Here is a 25,278-nt window from a genome sequence, read left to right on the forward strand (position 1 = left end):
CATTTGTTTTGAGTCAGTCTGGGGTCCACCCTGTCTATTTCTGGGCAGGAAAAAAAAACGAGCCATTAAACAAAGAACATGCAACTTTTAAAAAAAAAATTATGAGGTTTCAGATCAAATAATATTGGATTAGATCACCAGATAACTAAAAAGCTTAAATAATTTTTCATTGTGTGTATTCTACATAAACAAGTATTTATTTCATCAACAAAATGCCCAAAAGCTGGGCCTGCTGTGACTGTTTGAGTTTTATCAGTCATAGATCCTAGAGCTGAAAATCTCAAGAAAAATAAGTGCAGCTGATGCTACTCATTTATTTTGTCACAGTAACATGCAGTGTAATAAATTATCATCAAAAATGCTCCTATGTTCAACTAACAGACACCCTAGACTAACAATTTCTTCAAAGATATCTTATATTAGAATATGTTTTTAAGGCTTTTTACTTAGAAATATGTAAAAAAAAAAAAAAAAAAAAAAAAAACGGCGCTTGGTCAAAACATTGCTGATTTCAAGAAAATATCAAATATCTGTTAGCATTTTAACTTCTAATAATTACATATTTGAGCAGCCTAGGGTCTTTACAAAAGAACACAACACATTGAATATGGCTATGTCACATAATTACTGTTTAAATGTAACTGAAAGAGGCACTGACTAAAAAACAGAAGTTTTGGTACCTCATTTATGTTTAAAATGATGGCATACTTCCAGAAATTCTGTTAGAATTTAAACATTTAATTTTGATAAAATAATTTGTTTCCATTACTTGATTTTGGCACGGTGGTGCAGCAGGTAGTGTTGCAGTCATACAGCTCCAGGGACCTGGAGGTTGTGGGTTTGATTCCCGCTCCGGGTGACTGTCTGTGAGGAGTTGGTGTGTTCTGCGCGGGTTTCCTCCAGGTGCTCTGGTTTCCTCCCGCAATCCAAAAACATATGTTGGTGGGTGGATTGGCGACTCAAAAGTGTCCATGAGTGTGTGTGTTGCCCTGTGAAGGACTGGCGCCCCCTCCAGGGTGTATTCCCGCCTTGCGCCCAATGATTCCAGGTAGGCTCTGGACCCACCGCGACCCTGAACTGGATAAACGGCTACAGACAATGAATGAATGAATGTTGTAAACTTAGTAAAGTTAGAAAGGATATTCATTGGCAGTAAAATTTGACATGCCTCTAGCCCAGTTCTTGGATGCTATACATTTATTTTCTAATTTTGTAATCTTTCATTTGATATGTTGATTTGCTTTGTGGAAGCACATAATTACTTGTTATACTTTTCCAACTTTTTGTAAGTTTCACCAAAATAATTTTAGCCTATCCAATCACAATGTATTTGTGTTATTCCTGTACTGTCCTGATGTACTGAATCTTCTGTGTCTACTATATAAGTGTTTTTGTTTGTTTGCTTGTTTGTTTTGTTTTGTTTGTATTTCTGGCAGACTGGCATCTTATTTCCAGACATTAAACATGTCAAGTCATGTTTCGAACAGTCATTCTTCATTGTGTCAGCATGGTTTATGGTCAAGCCTGAGGCTAAGACCTTTTGGTTCCTCATCTATGTTTAAAACAGCCATTCTTATAATATAATGAATCACATGGCCTAGTATGACATCCATAGCTATCTACATCACTGTTATGTATATCTATGGTTACCCTATTGTTATCTCTGAAATCTGCACGTTTATGGAAGTTAATCTCTTCATGGGTTGGTTTGTAACTCACTTGCTGATGTTTATCAGGGTGAAAATTCTCCACAAGGGGGTGCTACTAGCAGTTACTTTATTTTGAAAACCTGTAAGCAATAGAACAATCAAACTGTGTTATCATGATGCTATATATCAGCCTGGTTTAGATATTACTGATGGTAACACACCCTCTGTTCTCTTGTTTTACTATTATATATAATTGCTATTGCTGCTGGCTGCTTTATTTTTGGTGTAGGATGATGAATGTTTGCACTTGTATTTTTTTGAGAGATTTAAATGATTTGTCTTGTTCTTAGGTCCACTTCATGGCCGAACTTCTCGGTCAGATGGAGACTCTTCTGCAGTCCAGAGAGTCAGGAGAGATCAGCAGGAGTCCAGCAGACGCTTACAGAACAAGCCCGGCCAAGATGTGTCCACAGGCCTGGACATAGATACATTGCCGGACAATATGACCAGAGTGATGGTGGGTAATAATTTTCTCTTTTCTTCTCCTTTTTCTTTTCTGTTCTTCTCTTCCCTTGAATACTTTTTTCTTTTGAAATGTTTCCCCCCCTCTGTTTTTCATTTCCTTATTTCCGTTTTTCACTTTTTTTTCTATTATTTTGTGTTCTATTATTTTTCATGTTTCCTTTTTTGCTTTTTTTTCTCTTTTCTATGCTCGGCTGTTCCCCTTTCTGTTTTCACTTCCTTTTTCACTCTCACATTAGTCATCCCCGATTTTGCTGCTGTATTTACATGAGCCACTTGCTGTAATCCACTCAGTTCTGTTTTTCATAACATTCATTCATAACATGATTCTTCCACATGTGTTTACCATTAAAGTCCCCTGAAATGCAGTCTTGTTCTTCTAGCAGTCATTCACCTTCGAACGTTTCAATTTAGACTTTATCTGACCTATCTTCATGGTGTATGTTTACAATTTGCATTAATGAAGTGTAGAAAACCACTTGATGTTCGGTAGGGTTGTTCAAAAAAAGTTATTTAGGAATTATTATTTTATGCAATGGAATGATGAAATTCTGCAGATGAAAGAGCGGGTCCTAAACATTCTTTAAATATCCCAGTGGGAGGATGAAGACATCTTACAGCAACCTTCAATGTGTGGTTTTTTTTTTAAGTCTTCCTCTGTATTTTTTTCTCTCTCTAACAACCACCTAAGGATAATTTCCATAAATTGTGATATGCTTCCTGCTCCTCAAAACATATTCAAACCAGATTAACCACTAGCTGTGCCAATACATGTTTTTTTTAAAGCATCAAGTGTGATTGTGATTGTGTGTATATTTTTTGCCTGTGTGTGTGTATACATGTGTTTTTGTATATTTTTAGAAGAGGAATTTCGTGACTGTTATACAGAGCCTGTCCAGACTTCCCTAGGGCCCTAAGCAAAATTCTGATAATCAAAACATTGATTAGACGGCAGTCATTAACGCTAAATCTTTACTGGGGATATAACTAGGCTACAACTAAACTTGAGAGACTGGATAACCATTGCCTTGTTTTAAAATGATACAGGATTTAAAGATGCAGATGTATAATTTAATGTGGAATAACTATAACAGTAAGAAACCAAGTTGTAGCACTTTAATTTAACTCCACTATTTAATGTGAAACAGAAAAAATCAAATAAGCAGCTGGTGAACAAGAAGCCAACACCAATTCTATAACAGCTGCAGCATTTTAGGTGAAAATAGAAGAAAAACCAGCTTGCAGTTTGTGTCAAATTAAATAGTGCAGCAGTTTCAACCAGGCACCTGTAACTACTTCACTGTTTAAGGTGTAACAAAAACATAAAATAAGCCAGTATTAGTGTGAGTGTGTAAATATAGAGGGAGCATTTAAGGTGGAAATGAATTTGGAGAACTCAGTTTACCAGTTGGAAGTAACTACTACTAGTAAGAAATTTTCAGAGTGAACTGGTGTATTTGGGGGAGTTTAAAGGGGCATCAGATACTATAAAACTAAGATTATGAGTTCACTTTTTTACTTTTCTGCTTTAAAGTTTGATTCATGCAGGTTTACTGTAATGCTGCAAAACTACGCTGCTGAAAGTGGTGAAGTAGCCTAAAATCTTCTGATTGGACGGTCCGACTGTAGAGCTACCGTTATTGGTCGATAACCTTCTCTGTAAACATTAAATTGGTCAGTCTGCACATCATAAGTCCGTGTTTACGTCAGGCAAAGCTCATGTACCCACCCTCATCCCGAGCAGCTATGCCGAAATGTAAATGTAAGTTCCCGGATGAATTAAAAAAGAACCTCCCATGTTTTGTGTAGCAAATAAAGGTGTAAAGGACCTAAAAGCACACATAGGTTCAGCTAACAATGCATACAATGGCAGCGAGGGGCGAGAGCTCATCACCCCCACCGAGACGTGTCCTCTTTTTCACCATCTCAGATCTGGTCACCCTATACAGGTTACTAGACTATTATTTATTTATTTACGATTCAACCTCGAGAAGAACAGTCACCAATTTACCTGTCTGCTGTTCCCGCTGCTCAGTCCCGTGGTGTATTTTTATTCAAATGCTGAAAGATAGTTTCGTTTAATCCTTGGGTGAAACACTAATTTGGCGCGAGAGGGAGACGAGCTGGGGGAATACGTTTATTTGCGGGGCCCTACGCAGAATGCGTAATGAGCGTATTAGACGGTCCGGCTCTGCTGTAGGAAATATATATATATAATATATATATAATACATATATTGACACTGTAAAATTATTTCCCCCAAAGCTTTGCTTTTGGCTACTGAGTGTAATATTAGGTTTTGAAATGTGAGTGTAAGAGTAATAATCAGCGTATAAGAAATCCTTTCATACATATATGAAATCACAGTAGGATTTTTCACAAAAAATCCCACCACTACCAGACATTAGACTATGCTTAGTGAACTTTCTTGAATTGGAACACAGTGAAACAGTTACACCTACGCTTTATCTACACTCATTGTCCATTTGATCATCTCCACAGACCATACAGGGACACTTTGTAGTTCTACAATTACATATTACAGTCCTGTTGTTTCACTGCATATTTTCTTATTCATTTCACCCAGTTCTTCAAAGGTCAGGACCCTTACAGGACCAGGTATGATTTGAGTGGTGGATCATTCTCAGCGCTGCAGTGGCATTGATGTGGTGGTATTGTGTTATAGTGTTTTGCCCTGGTACAAGTGGATCGCACACAGCAGTGCTGCTCAAGTTTTTAAACACTCCACTTTTAAACAGTGTCCACTGTGTTAGACATATCTACCTCATTGGTCCACCTTGTAGATGTAGAGTCAGAGAGAGTAGCTCATCTGTTGAGCAGTTTGTGAAGATCGTCATCTAGTCCATCATCAGTTGTCACAGGACGCAGCCCAGAAGACACCTTTGGCTAGATATTCTTGGTTGGTGGACTATTCTCAGTTCAGCAGAGACACTGAAGGCTTTGAAAACTCTAGCAGCACAGCTGTGTCTGATCCAGTCATACAGTCTGTAATTGTAGAACTACAATGTGCTCCTATATATAATCGGTGGAGCTGATAAAATGGAAAAGTAAAGGTAGATACAACGTAGGTGTTCCTAATCCAGTGATCAATGAGTGTATAACAGTCCTTGGACAAGAATAACAATGCATCTTTAAATCTGTGATTATATCTGCCTTCCAAACTGTAAATGTATATATTTTTTAATTATCAGGTTTTAGAAAGACCCCACGTTGTTGACATTATGTTCAAATAAATTTGAGTGTTTTTGCATATAAAGCTTTTATTTAGATAATCGTCTCACAAGCAACCCAGCAATTATAATAGCTGAGATGCCTTATGGGTGCCTTTGGGGCTTTGTTTTGGAGTTCTCTGGGTAGACTTTAAACTCTTAGTGGGCATTCTTGGCCTCAAGCAACATCCCAGTTCCGGAGAGAGAGAGAGAGAGAGAGTGCTGCAGGGAGAGGAGAGCAGAGAATGGCACCTCTTCTGGAGCTAGCTGGAGCTGGAGGCTTCCCCCAGAAACACAGGCGTTTATCACAGAATCTGGGTCGCAGCCGTTTATATGGAGCACTGCTGCAGTGTGTGTGTGTGTGTGTGTGTGTGTGTGTGTGTGTGTGTGAGTGTGTGAGAGAGAGAGAGAGAGAGAGAGACTGCTTTTAACTGCTCTACTTTCTACTCCTCCCCATACCTCTCTAACACAGTGCCTTCATCCTTTCTTGTCAACTTCAACCAGAAAATGCATTTATAATAGCAAAGATGTGGAAAGCAAGCACATTGTTACTCGTACGCGCGCGCACACACACACACACACACATTCACTCACTCTTGCAATGATACCATGAGATATCCCAGGTTACCCATTTGTCTCTCTGTATCTGTACTTCGTCAGACGCTGAAATTCCCTCTCCCAGCATTCCCTGGCTTGTCTGTAGTGACCTCCCTGCATATTCTTGATGTAAACTGTTTGTCGTGTCACTGCAAAGAATTGAAAATAGTCATGACTTACAGCTTCCTTAATCCCACTGCACAATTCACCCTGTTGCATTATGTGCGAGTATTAAATTGAAAGCACATGGGTTCAAGCTTGTTCCAGGCAGATTAATGAATAAATTTAGTTAATGTTTTGAGTGATGTGATGTTATCTGGGTCTGGTGCTTTCCATCTTCTCTCGCTCTTCCCTGCCTCATGTGTCTCTGATCAGTCTGTCTCTCCTGCCTCTCATAAGGCCAGATGTACTCAGGCTCTTGGTCCAGTTTCAGGTGCAAATAAGATATGTTCTGCCTCAAAACAAATGTATGAAACTGGCACGAGACCCAAAGGAGTCACTGGGGATCGCTGAAGCAGTTCTGAGTTGATATAATGTTTTTCTGTTGAAATAGTGTTATTCTTTTCAGGCACATGGCTGAGGCCTGTGTCTCAGTCTAGCCTCCAAAACAACATGCCATTGAAACAGTATTACAGATTTACACCTAGTCAGTGTGATTAGGTATAGTTTCAACTTTGTATTGAACTTAGCTGAACATGACTGGAGGGTGGCATGGTGGTGCAGCAGGTAGTGTCGCAGTCACACAGCTCCAGGGATCTGGAGGTTGTGGGTTCAAGTCCTGCTCCGTGGGTTTCTTCAGGGAGCTCCAGTTTCCTCCCACAGTCCAAAAACATAATTTGGTAGTTGGGTTGGCGACTCAAAAAAAGGGTCTGTGAGTGTACCTGTGTGTGTTGCCCTGTGAAGGACTGGCGCCCCCTCCTGGGTGTGTTCCTGCCTTGCGTCCAATAATTCCAAGTAGGCTCTGGACCCACCACAACCCTGAACTGGATAAATGGTTACAGATAAAGAATAAACATGACTGAAATGCATATGTTTGAGTAAACAAAAAAGACATAATGCTGAGCAGTGATAAAATTCAGTGTCTCAAAATTTGATATTTCACAGCACCATTGTCCCAAATAAAATTTTTATTTTGCATTAAAATTATCTAGGGTGGTGCTTTATGTCGGTGCCACACAGCTTCTGGACCTCAGGGTCCTGTGTTCAGTTTTTGCTACGGTTTACTGCCTCTGAGGAGTTTTGGTGTGTTCTTCATATTCTGTGTGGTTTGTCTATGGGTGCTCTGGTTTCCTGCTACAGTCAAAAAAAAAAAAAAAAAAACAGATGCTGGTAGGTGGATTGGCTGTGGAATTGGCAACTGGTGTGAGTGACTGAGTAAGTGTGTGTGATGCCCTGGGATCTACTGGCACCCTGTTCAGTGTATGTTCCTGCCATGTGTCCAGTAATTCCGAGTAGGCAACACTACTCTGACACCAATATCTATTTCTTGATGCATATATGTCATCCAGCTGAAATGCTGCTTATAAATCACATTTAGACTCGTAAACCACATATGTACATACAAAAGCAGAATGTGTCCTATTTGTACCTGAAACCTATTCATTATACTCTCTCTCTCTCTCTCTCTCTCTCTCTCTCTCTCTCTCTCTCTCTCTCTCTCTCTTTCTCTCTCTTTCACAAAGAAGGACTCTCAGAGGTATTATTCATGGAGTAGCTTTGGTCCAGGCGACAGACAGACTGCGCAGCTCTGGGTGGACCTGAACTCAGTCCAGCAGGGTCAAGTGCGGGTGCATGGCATTCTGTCCAACACACACCGACAGGCAGCGGTAAGGCACATGCCCACACAACAGTATTTTTACATGCAGGGCAACAGCACGATTATGAACGCTGGCAGACATTTTGTTTTACTTTATAATTATGTACTCACTGGCCATTTTCAAATCCATATTTTATGTTTTTCACATTTCCGTCACTCACATCTTCTCTTTCTCTCTCTCACACTTGCTGTCTTTCTAACCCGCTTCAGCGAGTGGCTCTGTCCTTTGACTTCCCCTTCTATGGACACCAAGTGAGGCAAATCACCATAGCAACTGGAGGTACTACACACATACACACATACAGTTAACCTATAGTTCCTCTAGATCAGGTCAGGATTGAGCAGGTCAGTGTGTTATGATATGTCCCAGGAATATTGTTCTTCTTAACCCCTTAACTCCTCCAGGACTGACCTATAAATACACAAAAATACCAGGTAATATTTGTTTGGACAAACTTTATTGAATCATGTTTCAAGGGTGGCACGGTGGTGCGGCAGTTAGTGTCGCAGTCACACAGCTCCAGCGACCTGGAGGTTGTGGGTTCAAGTCCCGCTCCGGGTGACTGTCTGTGAGGAGTTTGGTGTGTTCTCCCAGTGTCCGCGTGGGTTTCCTCCGGGTGCTCCGGTTAACTCCCACGGTCCAAAAACACATTGGTACTCAAAAGTGTCAGTAGGTATGAGCGTGTGCATGAGTGAATGTATTCATGTGTGTTGCCCTGTGAAGGACTGGAGCCCCCTCCAGGGTGTGTTCCTGCCTTGCCCCCAGTGATTCTGGACCCACCGTGACCCTGAACTGGATAAGCCGTTACAGATAATGAGTGAATGAATGTTTAACCAAATGTGAAATTGTAGCACACTTGCTACATATTGTAGTGCCTTGTTGAGCATAAAAAAACTCTGCTAATGGGTTGGATTATTTTGTTGAAATTAATTAAATAATGGTTAGTTTAATTTCACAATATAAAAAAAACTGACTGATTTATCAGAGAATTCTGACATTGTTAGGAATTTGTAAAATGAATGTGAATCAACCATGGTTTAAAATAAATTCATGTAATTACGCACAGAACATGGATTATCAGGTGTTTTCTATAATAACTACTGAATGGGCATTTTATTTTCATATTTGTTACTGAATAATACATTGGCATTTTAAGGGCTCCAAGTGGATATTCTGTAGACCATTTTTTCTGTGTATGGATGGGTCAGTTTCTTTTGTCTTTGATGGGCTATACTTTACCTAAAAACTTTATAATGATTTCTTCATATTGGCTGCTTCTTAAATTAGCTTGAGAAAAATGGAGCGATAATGAAGAAGGCTTTATTAATTAAAGATTCACTCTTGCATATCTTTCACTGAGGGGGGAAAAGTGACCATGAATCCGTCTGTGGCCGATGCATCCCAGATCCACAGTCTGCTGCACTAATTAATTTTCATAATTATTTTCATGTCTTTGAGAGGAAATGGATTTATACCACAGTGGAATATAGTACAATGATCTTTAATACTTTAGATAATATTGTACATGCCAAAAAAAAACCTGTCTGCTTTGTTCTTTAGGTTTCTTTGACTCGAGTCAGTTATTTTTAACTCCTGACCTTTCACAGGGTTCATCTTTACTGGTGAGGTTACACACCGTATGCTGACAGCCACACAATACATAGCTCCACTCATGGCCAATTTTGACCCAAGCTTCTCCAAGAACTCCACTGTGCGTTACCTGGACAATGGTGAGTCAGGTTAAAAAGAGAACATTTAATATATTTACAGTTGTGAAAACAACAGAAAAGCTGTACAAAACATATTTTTGTTTCAATTATACACCTGATATATTCTGTGGGAGCTGATCTTAGAGTGTGTGGTACTAGGGTTAATGAGGTCAGATTTTTGATCCTTGTGCTCCCAGAGCGTGATCGGTGTTCACATTCACGGCAGTACGTCACATTTCTCAGTCAGGGTTGTACCTTATCTCCACTCCTGGTCTTGATAGTAATAGACAGGGTGGTGTAGTGTGAGACTGTCCTGTGAGACAGGGCACAGACGCATACCTTGCAAAAGTCATTTTATTGCCACATAACCAAAATCGTGGGGTAAAACAGAGAGACGTGAAAAATTAAAGTTCTCAGCCAGTAGCAGGGGAATTAGCTGGGAGAGTGGAGCTATTCACAAATCCTTGAGCCAGGTGGGCATCCTTGTGGGCCTGGGTGGCTGCTGGTCACTCATGGAAACCTGGTGGAGAGAACTAAGGACATCCATGCAGTCTCCCTGTCTGTGTAAGGTGGAAAGCCTCACAATTTTGAGTCGTTTGAGACTGCTTGGGAGAAGACTAGAAGGGTTAGAGTAGAAGAGTCTTCTTGCCTTTTAGAGCTCTCTCTCTCTCTCTTCTCTCTGGTCATTATTTTGCATCCCACCTCAGATAATTGGGGAAAAGATGTGTCTTGTTTCCTAGCTCCACCCTTCTATGCCTCATGGTGTGTCAGCTCCTGGCTAAGGTGCTGAAGGAGGCTGTTCCCATGTTCTTTGGTATGCGGTTGTAAATGCTTGGACAGATTGGACTTCCAGGTTGGGCTGTGGCATATGCACACCCAGAGACAATCACATGATGGTAAAATATTGACACAAGAAAACAATGTGCAAATGTTTTTTGTAACATATATATACAATTTATAATTGCTCTACAGAAACAAAAATCAATTGCTGACAAAGTTCACTTGAGCACACACAGTTTGTATGACTAAAGAAAAGCAGTAAAGAAATGTAGAAAAGTTGTACAAGTTCTGCAAATGGAGCAGGTTAAAAATGACCCTAATGGAGAGGTGTCCAGCTCTTTTGGAGGCCCTAATTCTCAAGTTTTTTTTGAGAACTTAGGATTCCACTCAACTAAAATAAACTTGTCAATATATAAATTACTGCAGCTGAAAAAAATGTATTCTGTATTATTAACTGACTAAGAAAATAAAATAAAAAGCAGCACATGAGAATAAGATCGTAAATATAAAGACTTCCCAGAATAGAAGAAGCTGTTACTGCAGCAAAATCAATATTTTTGGTTTGTGGAAAAAACGTTGGATGAGCACATCTCATATATTTTTAGCACAGGAGACAAAAATGGTTTGCTATTTGAAAAATTCTCAGAGTAGTATAACCTGTTGTAGTACACCTGATTGTATTTCACAAGTGCTTATAAACAGTGTGAATTTAACAAGTTACTAAAAGCCTTGACTTAACCTTTAACCCCTGGTCTTCTAGGTAAAGTGTTTGTGGTACAGTGGGACAAGGTGCGGCTTCAGGGCAGGGAGGTAGAGGGATCCTTCACCTTCCAAACTGTTCTTCATCGAAACGGCACCATAGTTTTTGGCTACAGAGATGTAAGTCCATCCACTAGTACACTGATTCTGGTCAGCTCAAGAAAAATGATCCATGAAATGAATAGAGCCAAGAAATATAAGAAAACCTAAGAAAAACTCTTGGCTAAAGCATATCGGGGCTCCGGGCCAGAAATTCGGATATGCTGGAGCTGGGACATTCCAGGTTTATTCCCAGAAGCAGCAACAAGCCCTCCCTCTCAACCTGTCCATTTTTTGTGATGAAGTTCTAATCATTTTTAACATGAACAATAACAACACAGTGGTGAAATTGGCAAATATAAGGTACAGTATCAGTGTGAAGTACTCAAGAAACATGTCGAGTTTAGATTTGTCCTAATCATTTGATCAGGAGAGAAAGAAGGTAGGAAGACATCTTACACTGGTGAGCTTCTCCCCCATAATTACCCCACACAAATTAAGCTACCTTCTAGTTACTGTTTGTGAACTTGGGCCCTGTAATCAATATTTGCAGTTCATTGAATTGTTTTCTCATTAATAAATTGTAAGCAAACGTTTATGATAAACTGATCATGCATAACATTAAAATGACACATTGTTTCAACACCTATTCTTCATTCTTTGTAGTTCTAAAATTTCAGGCTGTATTTAATCTCTGCAGTCTTTTGGTGCCTCCATTTCACCCTGATCTTCAGTGGTTAAGACGTCTACAGGACCACCAGAGATGGCGTTATTTGCATGGTGGCTCATTGCCTGTAGATGTGCTGCATTCCTGAAAGTGTATCAGACACAGCAGTGCTGCTGGAGTTTTTAAAACATCATTGTCACTGCTGGACTGACAACAGTCCACCAACTAAAGTGGCAGTGTCTTCTGGGCCGCTTAGAGTGATCATTCTTGAAGGAATAGGAAATGATTAACATAAACTGTAGTAGCAACAAATGAGCTACTGTCTCTGAATTTGCATCTAAAAATGGACCAACAAGGTGTGTTTTTAATATAGTGGCCAGTTAGTGGGCACAATCGTCAGTATCTCTAGCAGCACCCTACCTTTTTACCAAATTACCAACACAACAAAAACAACAACACCATGTCAGTGTTACTACCGTACAGAGAATCTGTTCTGTTGAGGTTCTGTATCAATAAAATGCAAAAATTGAACACAAATTAGAATTTTCTTAATATAGCACAATGTGAAAAGCTAGTTAGCAGATGGGAGAGGAAAGAGACCTGGAAAAGATAGAGTTATTACTGTTAGATGATATAGTACAACTTCAGTAGGTGCTATAGTTCCATCTATGCTAAAACTCTGCAGATTTGGATTAAATCTTTTTACATTAACGTCCATTGAAATGTAAGGGTTTTAGTCCCCTTCTCCTATAAGGTTACTATTTTGGAGATAAGCCTTTCTTTAGACAGCAAAGGTATAATTCATGAATTGACTGGAGTAGAGTCACTGGACAGTTGTGGCCTGAAAGTAACCAAGTTTGACAGCCCTGCTTTTAAATATGCTAATGATATTTGTAAACTTATCATTTTACAGTTGAGAAAACATTATTTCAAGTTGCATAAATACTTTTGAACAATATTTGGCCATTTTCCATTAATTCAAGTTGCTTTTTGGAAGTTGGTAAGCTGGAATATTTTGTCCATTTCCAAAGAATCATACTCTGTGTATGTAAATACCATTCCAAAATCAACTGAAAAATAATCAACTCTCAGTAAGGACAAATCAGTCTGTATAGTGTTGCAGACTGTGGCTACTAAAAATTTACTGCTTATATAACTATATAAGAAATGATAACTTTCAAGAGAAAGGTTGCAGGTTTGCACAGGGTATGTAACTACTGACATAGGATGACATAGTATAGATATTCTAAATGTAGTAATTTATTTCACATTTTTACTATTATGTATTTACTATCAATAGCACCATAATAGTGAGAAAATGGGGATGTATATTTATCATAGCATAGTAACAAAGATGGTCTGGGCTGGAAACAAGTCTCCTTGAGCAAAGCACTTACCCTTTGTTGCTCCAGGGCCTCGACATGATATCACTTTGAAAAAACAGAAGAGCTGCTCAATGACGTCTGCCATGCATGCAGTAAACAAGTTAATTAAATGACCAACACTTCAGTTACTCAGCCAAAGTTATTTCAAAGGCTGTAACACAGATATAAGGCTCATGCAGATCCTCTTTACAGTCACTGTCTTCTTTCATTAGGTGCCTTTACCTGTGGAGAAAATCAATTCCACCGAGCACCCAGTGAAGGTGGGGCTTTCTGATGCGTTCATGGCCCTACTCTCTTCTTCACAATCAGCAGGTTTGTTCCTTCTTAAAGTTACTTTTTAGCATCTTTCCAAAAGCCTCAGTTCTCATGGGATCAGATCTCATGGGATGAGAAATGGCTAACATAGCTTCATTCTTCATCCAGCAGATGGTAGAAGGAGGACAATCTATGAGTATCATCGTGTTGAAGTGGACACTTCGAAGATTGTAAACCACTCTGCTTTTGAGTTCACTCCATTACCTAGTGAGTGTTTGGTGCAATGTCAATATTATATTTCACACATCTACAGGGATGGATTTGTTTTAATGATATTTTCCCTTTTCCTTCCATGTTGATTCACCCAGCCTGTCTCCAGCACACCAGTTGTGACCAGTGCCTGCACTCAAACCTCACATCAGGGTGTGGCTGGTGCAATGTCCTGCAGAGGTAGAAACAATGCATGACTTTGTGATTGCTGTTATTTGCACAAATAGCGGTGAAATGCCTTTCACCTGTTTGCTTTTTGATGTTCAGGTGTTCCGATGGGATAGACAGACACAGACAAGAATGGCTCGAGTACAGCTGCTCAGAGGAGGTATAATGATTAAGTAATATTTGGAAATCTAGATTTTTGAATGTTCAGACTTTACACTAATTTTTGCTTGGTTTTCTTATTTATTAAGGTAGATTTGTATCTAATTTACTCAAAATGATCTCTTTAGCCAGTTTTGATGCACATGCATAAGAAATTGAAAAGGCAGCTGAGGTGTGTTTCGGTAGTTCCATTTGGAGGGCTCAGTTGTAAATCAGTGGTTTTAAGATCTGAAGAATGGTAGAGAAGTAGGTTGCATGTAAGTTAATAGCAGATAAATGAAATACTGATAGATTACATGTGATACATTGTGGTTTTTCTTTTTCAAAATTCTCACACTGAAAAATTGGTAACTTGAAATTATTGGTCATTTACTGTGAAAATGATACCAATTAAATGGTGATTTTCTATTTGTTGGAGGCTATTTGAATTTTTGTATATTCTATCTTTGGTCAGAAAAAGAAAGGGTTAACTATTTTTTTAAGATACAAGGAGCTAAGCATAAGTCACTTTAGGATGTCTTAACAATTCAGCATGGTTTTAGGGAAATGTTTGCTTGCAGTTTCATGCTAGTTGAATGCTAATCTGAACCAAGGGGCTAAATAGCAGTTTACTGTTTTATCATGTTGACTGTAGCTTAATGAAGAGGTGAGGTAAATGTTAGCCTATATGTTTATGTATATGTAGTCTATATGTAGCCTAGGACCCATAAATACTTGGAAAATGTCTGTCTTACATGATCCTTCTCCTGTGTGGTTAGGCAAAAGAGGGCACATGTGAAGATTATGCTCAGGGAGGTGCAGACAGCACCATTAGCCCATATAGCTCCTCTGCTCCCCCAGCCACACCCTCTCCTGCAGCAAGGCCAGGAAGCCCAGTAACCGAGGGTGAGTGACCTCACCTTTACACATTTACTTCTCACAAACAGTACAGTCCAACAGGGGTCAAATATATACCCTATATTTCCAAAAGTATTTGCTTGTCTGCCGTCAAACATATAAATTTGAGTGATATCATATCCATAGGGTTTAATACAATGCTGGCCGACCCTTTGCAGCTACAACAGTTTCAAGTCTTCTGAGAAGGCGTTCCAACAAGGTTTAGGAGTGTGTATATGAGAATTTATCACCATTCTTCTAGAAGCACATTTGTGCAATCAGACACTGATGTTGGACAGAAAGGCCTGACCTGACAGAACATCCCAAAGTCAGGACTCTGTGCAAGCCAGTCAAGTTCTTCCACACAAAACTCGCTTAGCTATGACTTTTGCTTTGTGCACTGGTGAGAATATCAATATACAGTACTGTGCAAAATTTTTAGGCACTAGAGATTATGAGATTTAAAAAGCCATTTATCTGAGCGGTAAGTGTTTACTTGCTAAAATAACAAAAAACAAACAACAAATAATGCCCAACATTAGAATAAAACCAGATAACATTATTCCAGTGAGTGTGATATTCTTTGTGTGAATGTGTTGGTTTAACTTTTTCCAAACCTCTCCTCGTGGCAGTCCGTAATATTTGAGGTTATCAGTCAATACCTAGTTTTACCGATTAAGAAATAATTATCTGAAATAATGTGTGCTAATGATTTAACAAATTCATACAATCAAGGACAATCTGAACAAAACATTGTTCTTCAAACTCACTTTTACCTACTACTTTATAGAAAAATAAATCTTATTTCTCATTTGTTTTTTATTATTTATTTTTTTTGTATTTACTGTGATTTTATATAACTTTATACAAGCACCACGCTCACAGAGAAGGCATTAGTTTAAATATATATAATTATCTTAGGTGCCTAAGACTTCTGCACAGTACTGTATATCGCAATGTAAAATATTTCAATAACAATAAACACATTTTCAATATTTCAGTATGCATTATTTACAGCATCTGTCGCTGACTGCCATTCAATACAGAGCGCTGCCCAATTCACTGCTCTCAAATTTAAAGTTAGTTTAAAAATATTAATATTGACGAAGGTAACACGTTTGTGTTTGAAGGTGATGTCATGTTTCTTGTTTGTTCTGGGCAGTTTTTCTGTGGCTTTTATGTTGTTTCTATCAATATTGAAATTATCACCATCCCCAAACTGTTCCCACAAAGTTGTGAGCATGAAATTGTCCAAAATCTCTTGGTATGCTGAAGCATTAAGAGTTCCTTTCACTGGAACTAAGGGGCCGAGCCCATCTCCTGAAAAACAACCCAACACCATAATCACACCTCTATAAAACTTTACACTTGGCACAATGTAGTCAGACAAGTACCGTTCTCCTGACTACTGCCAAACTCAAACTCGTCCATCGGCCTGCCAGACTGAGAAGCATGCCAGACTGCTTACCATGTGCTTCAGCATCCGTTGACCCTGCTCTGTCATTATACACGACCTACCACTTAGTGGCTAAGTTGCTGCTGTTCCCAATTGTTTACACTTTGTTTTAATACAAATTCCACTGACTGTGGAAAATTTAGTAGCGAATATACATTCACAAATATAGCTTGCTTGTAGAAGCAGTCTGCATGTCTAGGTCTTTTAGGCTTAGATTTATACACCTGTGGCCATGGAAGTGATTGGAACACCTGAATTCAGTGATTTGGATGGATGAGTGAATACTTTTGGAAATAAAGTGTATATATATATATATATATATATATATATATATATATATTCCTAAATTTCTAAGTCACTGCATGTTCAAATGTAACTTTACCTTATTCACCTAATTAATATATTAATATACCTAATTAATAGAGGAGACACAAATGATGCATATTTCATATATTAAATATATGAACAATCACAATGTAAAAGACTTAAATGTGCAAGAGAACAGGATGCTACAGAAAGTCTGGTTATGGAATCAGTTCAATAATGCAGCTGGTATTTCTCATTAACACTAAAAAGGCTTAAAAAAGTAAACTAAAAGTAACACTAAAAAGTTCTCTCTCTGCATACAATGTCTTGTGGTCTGAGAAAATTCAGACTGAAAGCCCACTCTGCAGCAGCCAAGACCAAGCCTCTCATCTGCAGGAAGAATCAAAAGGCTAGTCTTACTTTTACCCAGCAGCATATTGTGTGGATGGAGAAGAGCTGATCCAAAGTTCACTGTAGTGATGGGAGTAAGTTTTGTTTAGTTGGGATACAGAATCAAAAATATGTGAAGAACCAGTTAATTTTGGAAAAAGAAGTGTCTTGGTTTGGGGGATGTATTCTTCAGCAGGAGCTGGGGCTCTACTACAGTTACATGGCAAGGTAAATACTAATGTTTTTCAGAACATTTGGCAGCATGTGGTTCCTTCCTTGCATACATCTCCCTGTCAGCCAGCGATTTTTATTACAGCTGACAAAGTTATGGCTAAGAAACCCACTACATTTACCAAAATGTGGAAGAGAATGATACAAAGTCAAACAATATGTGCTGAAGTCATTCAAAGTTAGTGCCTCTAAATTTCTTCAAATATTTGAAAGTCATAATGATAAAAACTTGAACTGTAAGCTTGGTTTCTGCTACAGTTATTTTTGTTCTCTAGCTTTGATCACAGGTCTTTTCAAATTTCACATTCAAGTTTTGTATATATTGATATAAATTAAGTATGAAATACACTCAAATATACTTCTCAGATTTGATCTTTGCAGTATTCATTTACTATATTACATATTTATTTTATTACACTGTGTAGTTTTACAGGTACTATATCTGTGATTGGTATTATTTATTGAAGAGGTCTGTAGATATATGCTTATACAATTAGTGTCATTAAGGTCACAATCACTATGTGTTCTACAAGTGTCTTAATACCTGACCAGAACACCTATTCCAGAATCATGGGTATTAATATGGATTTGGCCACATTAATGACAGCCTTCAATCTGCTTGGAAGGCTTTCCACAAGATTTGTTAGTGAGTCTGTGGGAATTTGTGGGAAGTGGATCAGAAGAGTGTTTGTGAGTTCAGAACTGATGTTGGTTCACAATTTTCATTGCAATTCATCTCAAAAGTGTTCAATATGACTGATGTCAGGGCTCTGTGCAATTAACTGGAGTTCTTCCATGTCAAACTAATCATGTTCTTATAGACTGCCTTGAACAGGACTAAATGAACAGGAGCGCTACCCCAACAGATGTCACAAATTGTAGCATTAATATTGCCCTTCACACAAACTAAGCCTAGACCAGCCCCTAAAAAAAGTCCCAGACCAAAAATCATCCACCAAAAACTACTTTACCTAACACTTGGCATTGTGCATGTTCATGAAGCTCAGAACATACAGTTCTTGTATTGATGTTGCTTCCAGAAGCAGTTTGAAACTCTATAGTGAGTGAACCAAAAAAGCATTTTTACATGCTACAAGCTTCAATATTCAATTCCTCCCCCTTTGTGAGTTTGCATGGTATACTTCTTTGAATCTGAGCTTACTAGGGCAGATCTACTAGGCTATATGAAAAAGCTTGTGGCATTTTATGGCAGTGACAAGTTATGTTCGTATCTTTCACTCTACTAGCACTTTTTAACTAAGGGAATTGAATAGGGTTGGCATGGTGGTGACACTGTCCAGGTTCCTGGAGTTGTGAGTTTGAGCCCCGCTTGGGGTGACTGTCTGTGTGGAGTTTGGTGTGTTCTCCCCATGTCCTCATGGGTTTCCTCTGGATGCTCTGGTTTACTCCTACAGTCCAAAAACACACGTTGGGAGGTAGATTGGCGACTCAAAAGTGTCCATAGGTGTAAGTGAGTGTGTCGCCCTGCGAAGGACTGGCGCCCCCTCCAGAGTATGTTCTTGCCTTGCACCCAGTGATTCCGGGTAGGCTCCACATCCACCATGACCCTGAACTGGATAAGTGGTTACAGACAATGAATGAATAAATTGAATAGCTGTGTTAGATCTTATACCTGTTAGCGTGTGTGGCTATATGTGTGGCTAAAATATGTGAATTGGTGGCCATGTGCATTTGGGCCATTAAATGTATGCCTTGTTAACCCAGTACAAGGAGCTTGAAATAACACTTTGCCTTGCACCTGCTCTGTGAAGTACATTAACAAGTTAACTGTGCTTGTCTTGTGTGTGGTGAATGCACTGCATGGACGTTTTTGTTAAACTTGCTCTTGTGCTGTTCCTGCCTCCATCTGTGCTCTGCCATCTCTCCATGTACAACAACGCTCTCTCTCTTCAGATGACACCAAACTCCTCTTACGCCACCATGGCAATGGTGAGTTAGCCGCTGCATTGGTGCTTCTAATGTGTATTTTTATGGAAATTTAAGTGGTTATGTATGATTTACAATGTGGTACTAGCAGAGAACATTTGATACTTGCATAAATTTTAACAGGAGTGAGATACGATCAAGATTATCTGGCCTTGTCTGAACTCTTATTCTCTGCTGAATGAGGTCATTGGTTTATTTGTGGTCCATGGTAATCGCGGCTCAGCTGTAGCATTCATTTTCAAAGACTTTTACTCTGTTTAATTAAACATTCAGTTATTTTGGATGGAGCACATTTCACATTTCTGAGCACATTTCACATTTCGCCATGCACTGAGCTACAGCTTATCTTTCTTTCAAGCTATATTTGGCTTAACACCCATCTGACTGCTACTTTTTTCTCAGAGGTTCCCAAAGTAGGGGGCATTATTGCAGGCAAACTGCAGGGGGGCACAGCAAGGCGAATTAATACAAATTGTTGCAATATAAATCACGGTTTTTAAAATAAATTCCAGTAGAACTTGGAAGCAAAAGATGTGTATGTGTGTGTCTGTGTGTGGGGCTCAAAAGGGAAAGCACAGAAATGTTTTTGGAACCATTGCTTTAGAACAACGCCACAGATGAAACGCCTTTAGTTTACTTAAGAATGTTTAAGTGGATACATTTGTAATACATCATGTAATAAATGAGCAAATGTCCATAGTAAAAGAAACATGTTGATTCAAAACTGATAGAAGCTGTTTATTTTTCTAAGCACAGGGAAATTAATCATATTATGGTCATGGTAATTAACCACAAGCTACTTATGTGGCACATAGAGATTAGTGGTGTAAAAACATGTGTTTTTACTTTGAACAGTCTATACCTACAGCATAAAGTGTAATATGTTTCACATTCATTTTCTGTGCTGCCAGACAAAAGTAACTATGCAAAGGGACTGAAAAATAAGATGACAAAGAAGATGTATAAAATGCTAAAATAGATATGATCAGAACCATTGTTCAGTTTTTCAATAGTTGTTAAAGAGAAAGATTTCAAATTAAACACAGTCACTGGCAAAGAATTAACACAGAGCCAATAAAACAAAATTAAATATTCAGATAATTTCTAGAGTAATAAGTAAGATAAATTAACAACAGCTAAAAACTCATGCATATCAGCTGAATAGTTAGGGCTGAGTGAAGGTGGTTAGACATTTGAAATATAAAAGGGTCAGACAATGACACATTTTGGAGCCATTCAAGGAAGTGGTCTGGCATTTTCTCAGAAGATCCTTTTTTAAGAGCATAGTGCCAGAGTTGATGGCCACAATGAATGTGCTGTGATGACCTGTTTTTGTCTTTTTTTTAATTATTCAGAAGTATCACAGCTCTACAGAATAAGGACTATTTTGCAGTATCATTAAATTATTATTATTATTATTGTGGTATGCATTATTCTGTAGCTGAAACAGGGATCATCTAACAGCTGCGGCATTTATTTTAAATTTCCATTGTATTTTTCAGATATGCAGACAGATTCTACAGGGGAGGAAGAAGCTCCAGAGCACACAGCGATCATCGCGGGTGTAGTAGCCGCTCTTGTTCTGCTGGTGTTCCTGACCCTGTTGGCTGTCTATTACATCAATACACATCCCACTGTAGCACCTCCATTCTACCTCATGCAGGTAAAACCTGAATGATACACTGCCAGTAAAAAGCTACAGTACAGGTACAACCAATGCAAAAGACCTCTAAAAAGTAAGGTCTAATTGTAAATGAAAAATAAGGAGAGTCAAGATGAAGTGTATGTCATTAAAGGAACACTAGGTAAGATTTGGTATTTTTGCTCCTGGGCTCCCCCTACAGTTGCAGAGTGTAATTGGATATTTACAGCACTATCCTGAAATCAAGAAGTTACATAGAGCAGTTTCTGCTGTGATGGAGGCTCTATTCACTCTATTCTCTCTATCACAGGTCAGTGGAGAATCACAATAATTTTGAATTTGCTAATTAAAGGTTAAAATACTACCTAGTGTTCCTTTAATGGAACCTAATAATATTATCTCAACTGAATGTGACATCATTTTGACTTATTTAAAGCTACTGAAGACAATCTGTTGAGTGTACCACCACAGTGACAGTTTGTTATATTTCTTTCTGAGTGTTGTGTCTAGACTACTTGTTCTACTGGGGCACACACAGGATTTAGAGGGGCACAGCTGTACCCTCTGCTTGCCACAATTGTGCATCTAGTAAAAAGCCTGTTAGACACTACATTGTTGAAGTGATTGAACACTATTGTTGGTTCTACATGAGAAATGTAGAATATATTAACACTAAGGAATTGTTTTATTTATTGCTTTCATTTAGCATTTTCTTGAGAAAATAAAAACAGAAATACTATAAATCTCCTTAGTTGCTGAGCATGTGTTATCAATGCCCCTTTTACTACCTAGCATTTTCTAATATAAATAATACATTTACTTTTGTTGTTTTTGGGACCATAAGCTAAACATATAGCTATGAGCTATTGTTACGTTTTCTGTTGCGTGGCTTACGTACTTTTTTGAAATATTTACAAATGTCCATCACTCTGTGCAGAATAACAAAATAAACTCTAATGACTGAAGGCGTTAGCTGTCCATGCTTTTGGAAAGACTTCTAGAATGATGTCTAAATGCAACAGCAGTGACCATTTTTTTTCTGTTCTGCAGCGTCGCACCAATAATTATTGGCCCTCCATGAAGTTTCGGAACCAGGGCTGTCACTCCAGCTATGCTGAGGTTGAACTGGGTGTTCATGAAAAAGAGGGATTTATTGAGGCAGAGCAGTGCTGAGGAGGCTGGACTTCCTGCACAAAGGAGCCATCTATGAATCTTTCATTTTATCTCTCTTTCCTTTGGTGGAAAAAGCTCAAAGACCAAGGAACAATGATGGGCTATTAACCACCTCTGAAGGGATACCTGAGACTGATCATAGTTACTTTGCAAGCTTTCTCTGCACTCCCTAAATTCTACAGTCTGTTCTACAACACCTTTCATGCTATACGTTTAGAACTGAAGAAATTACCTTTTTTAAATTAAGGAACTGCAGATGTTACTGGCAAGTTGGCTGACTACACACATTGCAAAGCCAGTGTGAATGGGACTTGTGTTGACCATGATGAAATCCTGCAGTTCATGTACAGTACAATATGATGTTATAGAATTTTCATTTTGGAAAAAATATATATTTTGTGTTTTCTAATGTGATGTGTTCAATGAAACAAAAAGTGGTATATGAACTCAGTTAGCTACATGGACTGGACGGCACTTTAAATGAAATATCTCATTAGTAATAGTGACATGTCGTAATCTGATCTAATACATTTTGTATTTAGCCCCTTAGGATTAAGTTTCTTTCAAGCCCATTACCCAAAATGACAGAAAACTCAATAAAGAACATTGCGAACAAATGTCTGCCTTCACAGTTATGGTTTTTAAAGTCCCCCTCTAGACAACAGTTAAACCCCTAAAGACTCATATCTGTCAAATAAAAATTATTAGAAGTTATAAAATAACTTTAAAAGTTATTTCCAAGAAACAAATAACATGCCTTGTAACTCTACACCCTCGCCTTCATTCAGTAAATATCTCCTTTTAACCCTCTGCTGTTTGTCTGCAGCTTCAAAGACCCAACCCATAGGTTGATTGGATTGGATCCTTAAATTTAGTACATAAGTAATCCTTGTTGTCTCTATTTGCACATGTCTATGACTATCTTTGATACATCGCAATTTCAAAGCGGAATAGCTTACCCATGTTGTTGACTCCTTATTTCACTGCATATAAAATATCAGCATGTTACAACTTGTTTTTCAATGGAGGGGGTCTTTAAAAGACTTGTATGAAGTATACTTACATATACTGACAATACTGATATGATTGTTACAGTTTAGACTTAAAGAACTTAATAAGAACTTTTGTAAGCTCAGATGGTTACATAAGAAAATCTGTTGAGATGATATCGAAAGTTTGAATTTTTTTTTTACAAATTACATTACAGTGTCACATTTTGAACATACAGTGTGCTAAGAGTGAACCAATAAAGTAAAATGCTCTTTATTAAAAGAAAGAAAAAAGTAAGTGTTATGTTAATGGGGGCTTGTGGTCAACCTTTACATGGAGAAGGACTTCTCAAATATTTTAAAACTCAGTGTTAATAAAATAATATGTAGAACTGCAATTCTTCAAACACACACACACATCATGTGGACACAGATTTTCAGTTGTGCACACACAATTGGCATAATCTTGACAGAAAAGCTTAAAATGAAATAGGACACTCTGGAGCAGATGAGCTTAAACCACATTGCACAGTGCCATGCATTGAGGGATATAAAATGATGCATTATGGGGCTGTGGAGGAGTAGAATTAAAGTTTCTGAGTGATGGAGCATTATTCAACTGAGCTGGAAAGTCATTGGTGATCCAGAATTATTCATCCACCTTCAGGTATGTGGCCTCACTGAATTACACCTGAATGGTGGATACCACCAAAATCCTTATGTAACAGTTCCAATATCTAGTGTAAAACTGTATAAAAGTAGAATCTGATTATGGACCGAAGGAAAACTACCTGTTAATACCCTTCATTTGAGAAGAAATGTTGGATGAGGATTTGCCCACAAACGGTTGGCCGTATAGTGTACTTTCAATACTTAAAACTTGGGCCAACAGCAGCACCTGCAGGCCAGTAGAGGTGACACAGATATACCAAATCTTAATGATATATATATTGTGTCGAACCAGCGTTAATGCATTTATTCTTCAAGTCATTAAATGTTAAGGTAGATTTAGACATTTGCTAAACCTTTAGGCACATTGTTTATTTAAAATGTAACAGGGCATTTTATATGATCAAAGGGAAATTTGGCTGATGAAAAATCATAATGTAATTAAAGGTCTGATCATTTCTATCATTTGTCATTAACACTGTCACGTTTTACCTAAACTCAGTCTATAGGCTTATAGCCTTATAACATTATTATTTACTCTAATTCAACTACAGTGAGCAAAACACCCTAAAAGTATTTTCTCAAAAATAATTAATTTTGACAAATAGAGATAGGCTTCTGTTTTTCTTTATACCTCGATGCAGTCGTTTTTCATTGTTAAATTACATTTTTCTTTAACGTAGAAAAGCATTAAAGAGGGGGCACCCGGATTTGAACCGGGGACCTCTTGATCTGCAGTCAAATGCTCTACCACTGAGCTATACCCCCATCCACTGGAAGGAAGCAGAAATATAGCTTTAAAAGGTTGCGAAATACAAATACAATGGCGATTCTAAATCAACGTTTTATCAGTTGCTGCTGATTTTCCATTACGGAGAAATTTGTTTTTTATACTAGTCGGAGTGTCTAACGCCCATGAGATATAATCATGTTACCTAATAACCACTATAACCTAATATAAACCCGTATCTGACAACGAGAGCAGTGAACATAGAAAGTATATAATGTGTGCAGAGTAACCCAGAATGCAGGCGTGAGAGGGAATAGGGAGCTCATCGCAAGAATGTTAAAGCAACACTCGTTAATATATTTTGCAAAAAATTACAGCCTCGTCATGATACTTCACTGGCCTGTGATAAGGAGAATAGGGTCCCTGTCGTTGTTATTCCGGGCTCAACACGGCAGGAACTACAGTATGAAGTTGACGAATGAGTAAACCACACACCCTTCCTCGTTCTTGATTTCAAAACGGTGCTGTAAAAGTGAATTACACTCTGAAACGGTAAGGGGGGCCCAGGAGCAAAAGTACCAAATCTTACCCATCTCCCCAAAAAAATTATTTATTAAATAACGTTTTTTTTACTAATAAAAAAATCTAATTTTAACAACTGTTTTTTTTTTTATCTAAAACACATAACAACTTGATTCACAGGCTTGCCATTTTTTTCCAGGGGAAGAGGGGTGTTCAGTGAGTTCTCAGTAGCGATATAAAGAAAATCACACATGAAACCGTCCAAATTTCCAAATGTCCAAATTTACTCCTGTTGCTCATAATGGTTTATTTTTGTATGTAACAATATACAGCTAATTATT

At 38.2% G+C, this 25,278-nt stretch overlaps 1 protein-coding gene and 1 non-coding gene across 7 annotated transcripts in view; one reads left to right on the forward strand and one right to left on the reverse strand.

Moving 5' to 3' along the window:
- Positions 1-23,250, forward strand: part of plxdc1 (plexin domain containing 1) — a 42,512-nt gene extending 19,262 nt beyond the window's left edge. For 2 of the 6 annotated variants that reach the window (XM_066665256.1, XM_066665261.1), the window contains exons 2-14: positions 2,000-2,166; positions 7,684-7,824; positions 8,025-8,094; positions 9,423-9,545; positions 11,065-11,183; positions 13,367-13,466; positions 13,578-13,676; positions 13,778-13,859; positions 13,947-14,007; positions 14,765-14,891; positions 19,180-19,215; positions 20,715-20,875; positions 21,905-23,250. In XM_066665256.1, coding sequence (XP_066521353.1) covers positions 2,000-2,166; positions 7,684-7,824; positions 8,025-8,094; positions 9,423-9,545; positions 11,065-11,183; positions 13,367-13,466; positions 13,578-13,676; positions 13,778-13,859; positions 13,947-14,007; positions 14,765-14,891; positions 19,180-19,215; positions 20,715-20,875; positions 21,905-22,027 — 1,409 coding nt within the window. In that variant the 3' untranslated portion in view covers positions 22,028-23,250. Of the gene's footprint in view, positions 1-952; positions 1,049-1,999; positions 2,167-7,683; positions 7,825-8,024; positions 8,095-9,422; positions 9,546-11,064; positions 11,184-13,366; positions 13,467-13,577; positions 13,677-13,777; positions 13,860-13,946; positions 14,008-14,764; positions 14,892-19,179; positions 19,216-20,714; positions 20,876-21,904 lie in introns of those variants that run through there. The other 4 variants (XM_066665260.1, XM_066665257.1, XM_066665258.1 and 1 more) reach the window with 4 other exon arrangements.
- A 1,131-nt stretch (positions 23,251-24,381) lies between these two features.
- On the reverse strand, positions 24,382-24,453 carry trnac-gca (transfer RNA cysteine (anticodon GCA)). The gene has a single exon. It is a non-coding gene; the product is annotated as a tRNA-Cys (tRNA).
- Positions 24,454-25,278: the final 825 nt, after the last annotated feature.

The sequence above is a fragment of the Hoplias malabaricus genome, chromosome 3 (assembly GCF_029633855.1).
Source record: "Hoplias malabaricus isolate fHopMal1 chromosome 3, fHopMal1.hap1, whole genome shotgun sequence".
Lineage (NCBI taxonomy): Eukaryota > Metazoa > Chordata > Actinopteri > Characiformes > Erythrinidae > Hoplias > Hoplias malabaricus.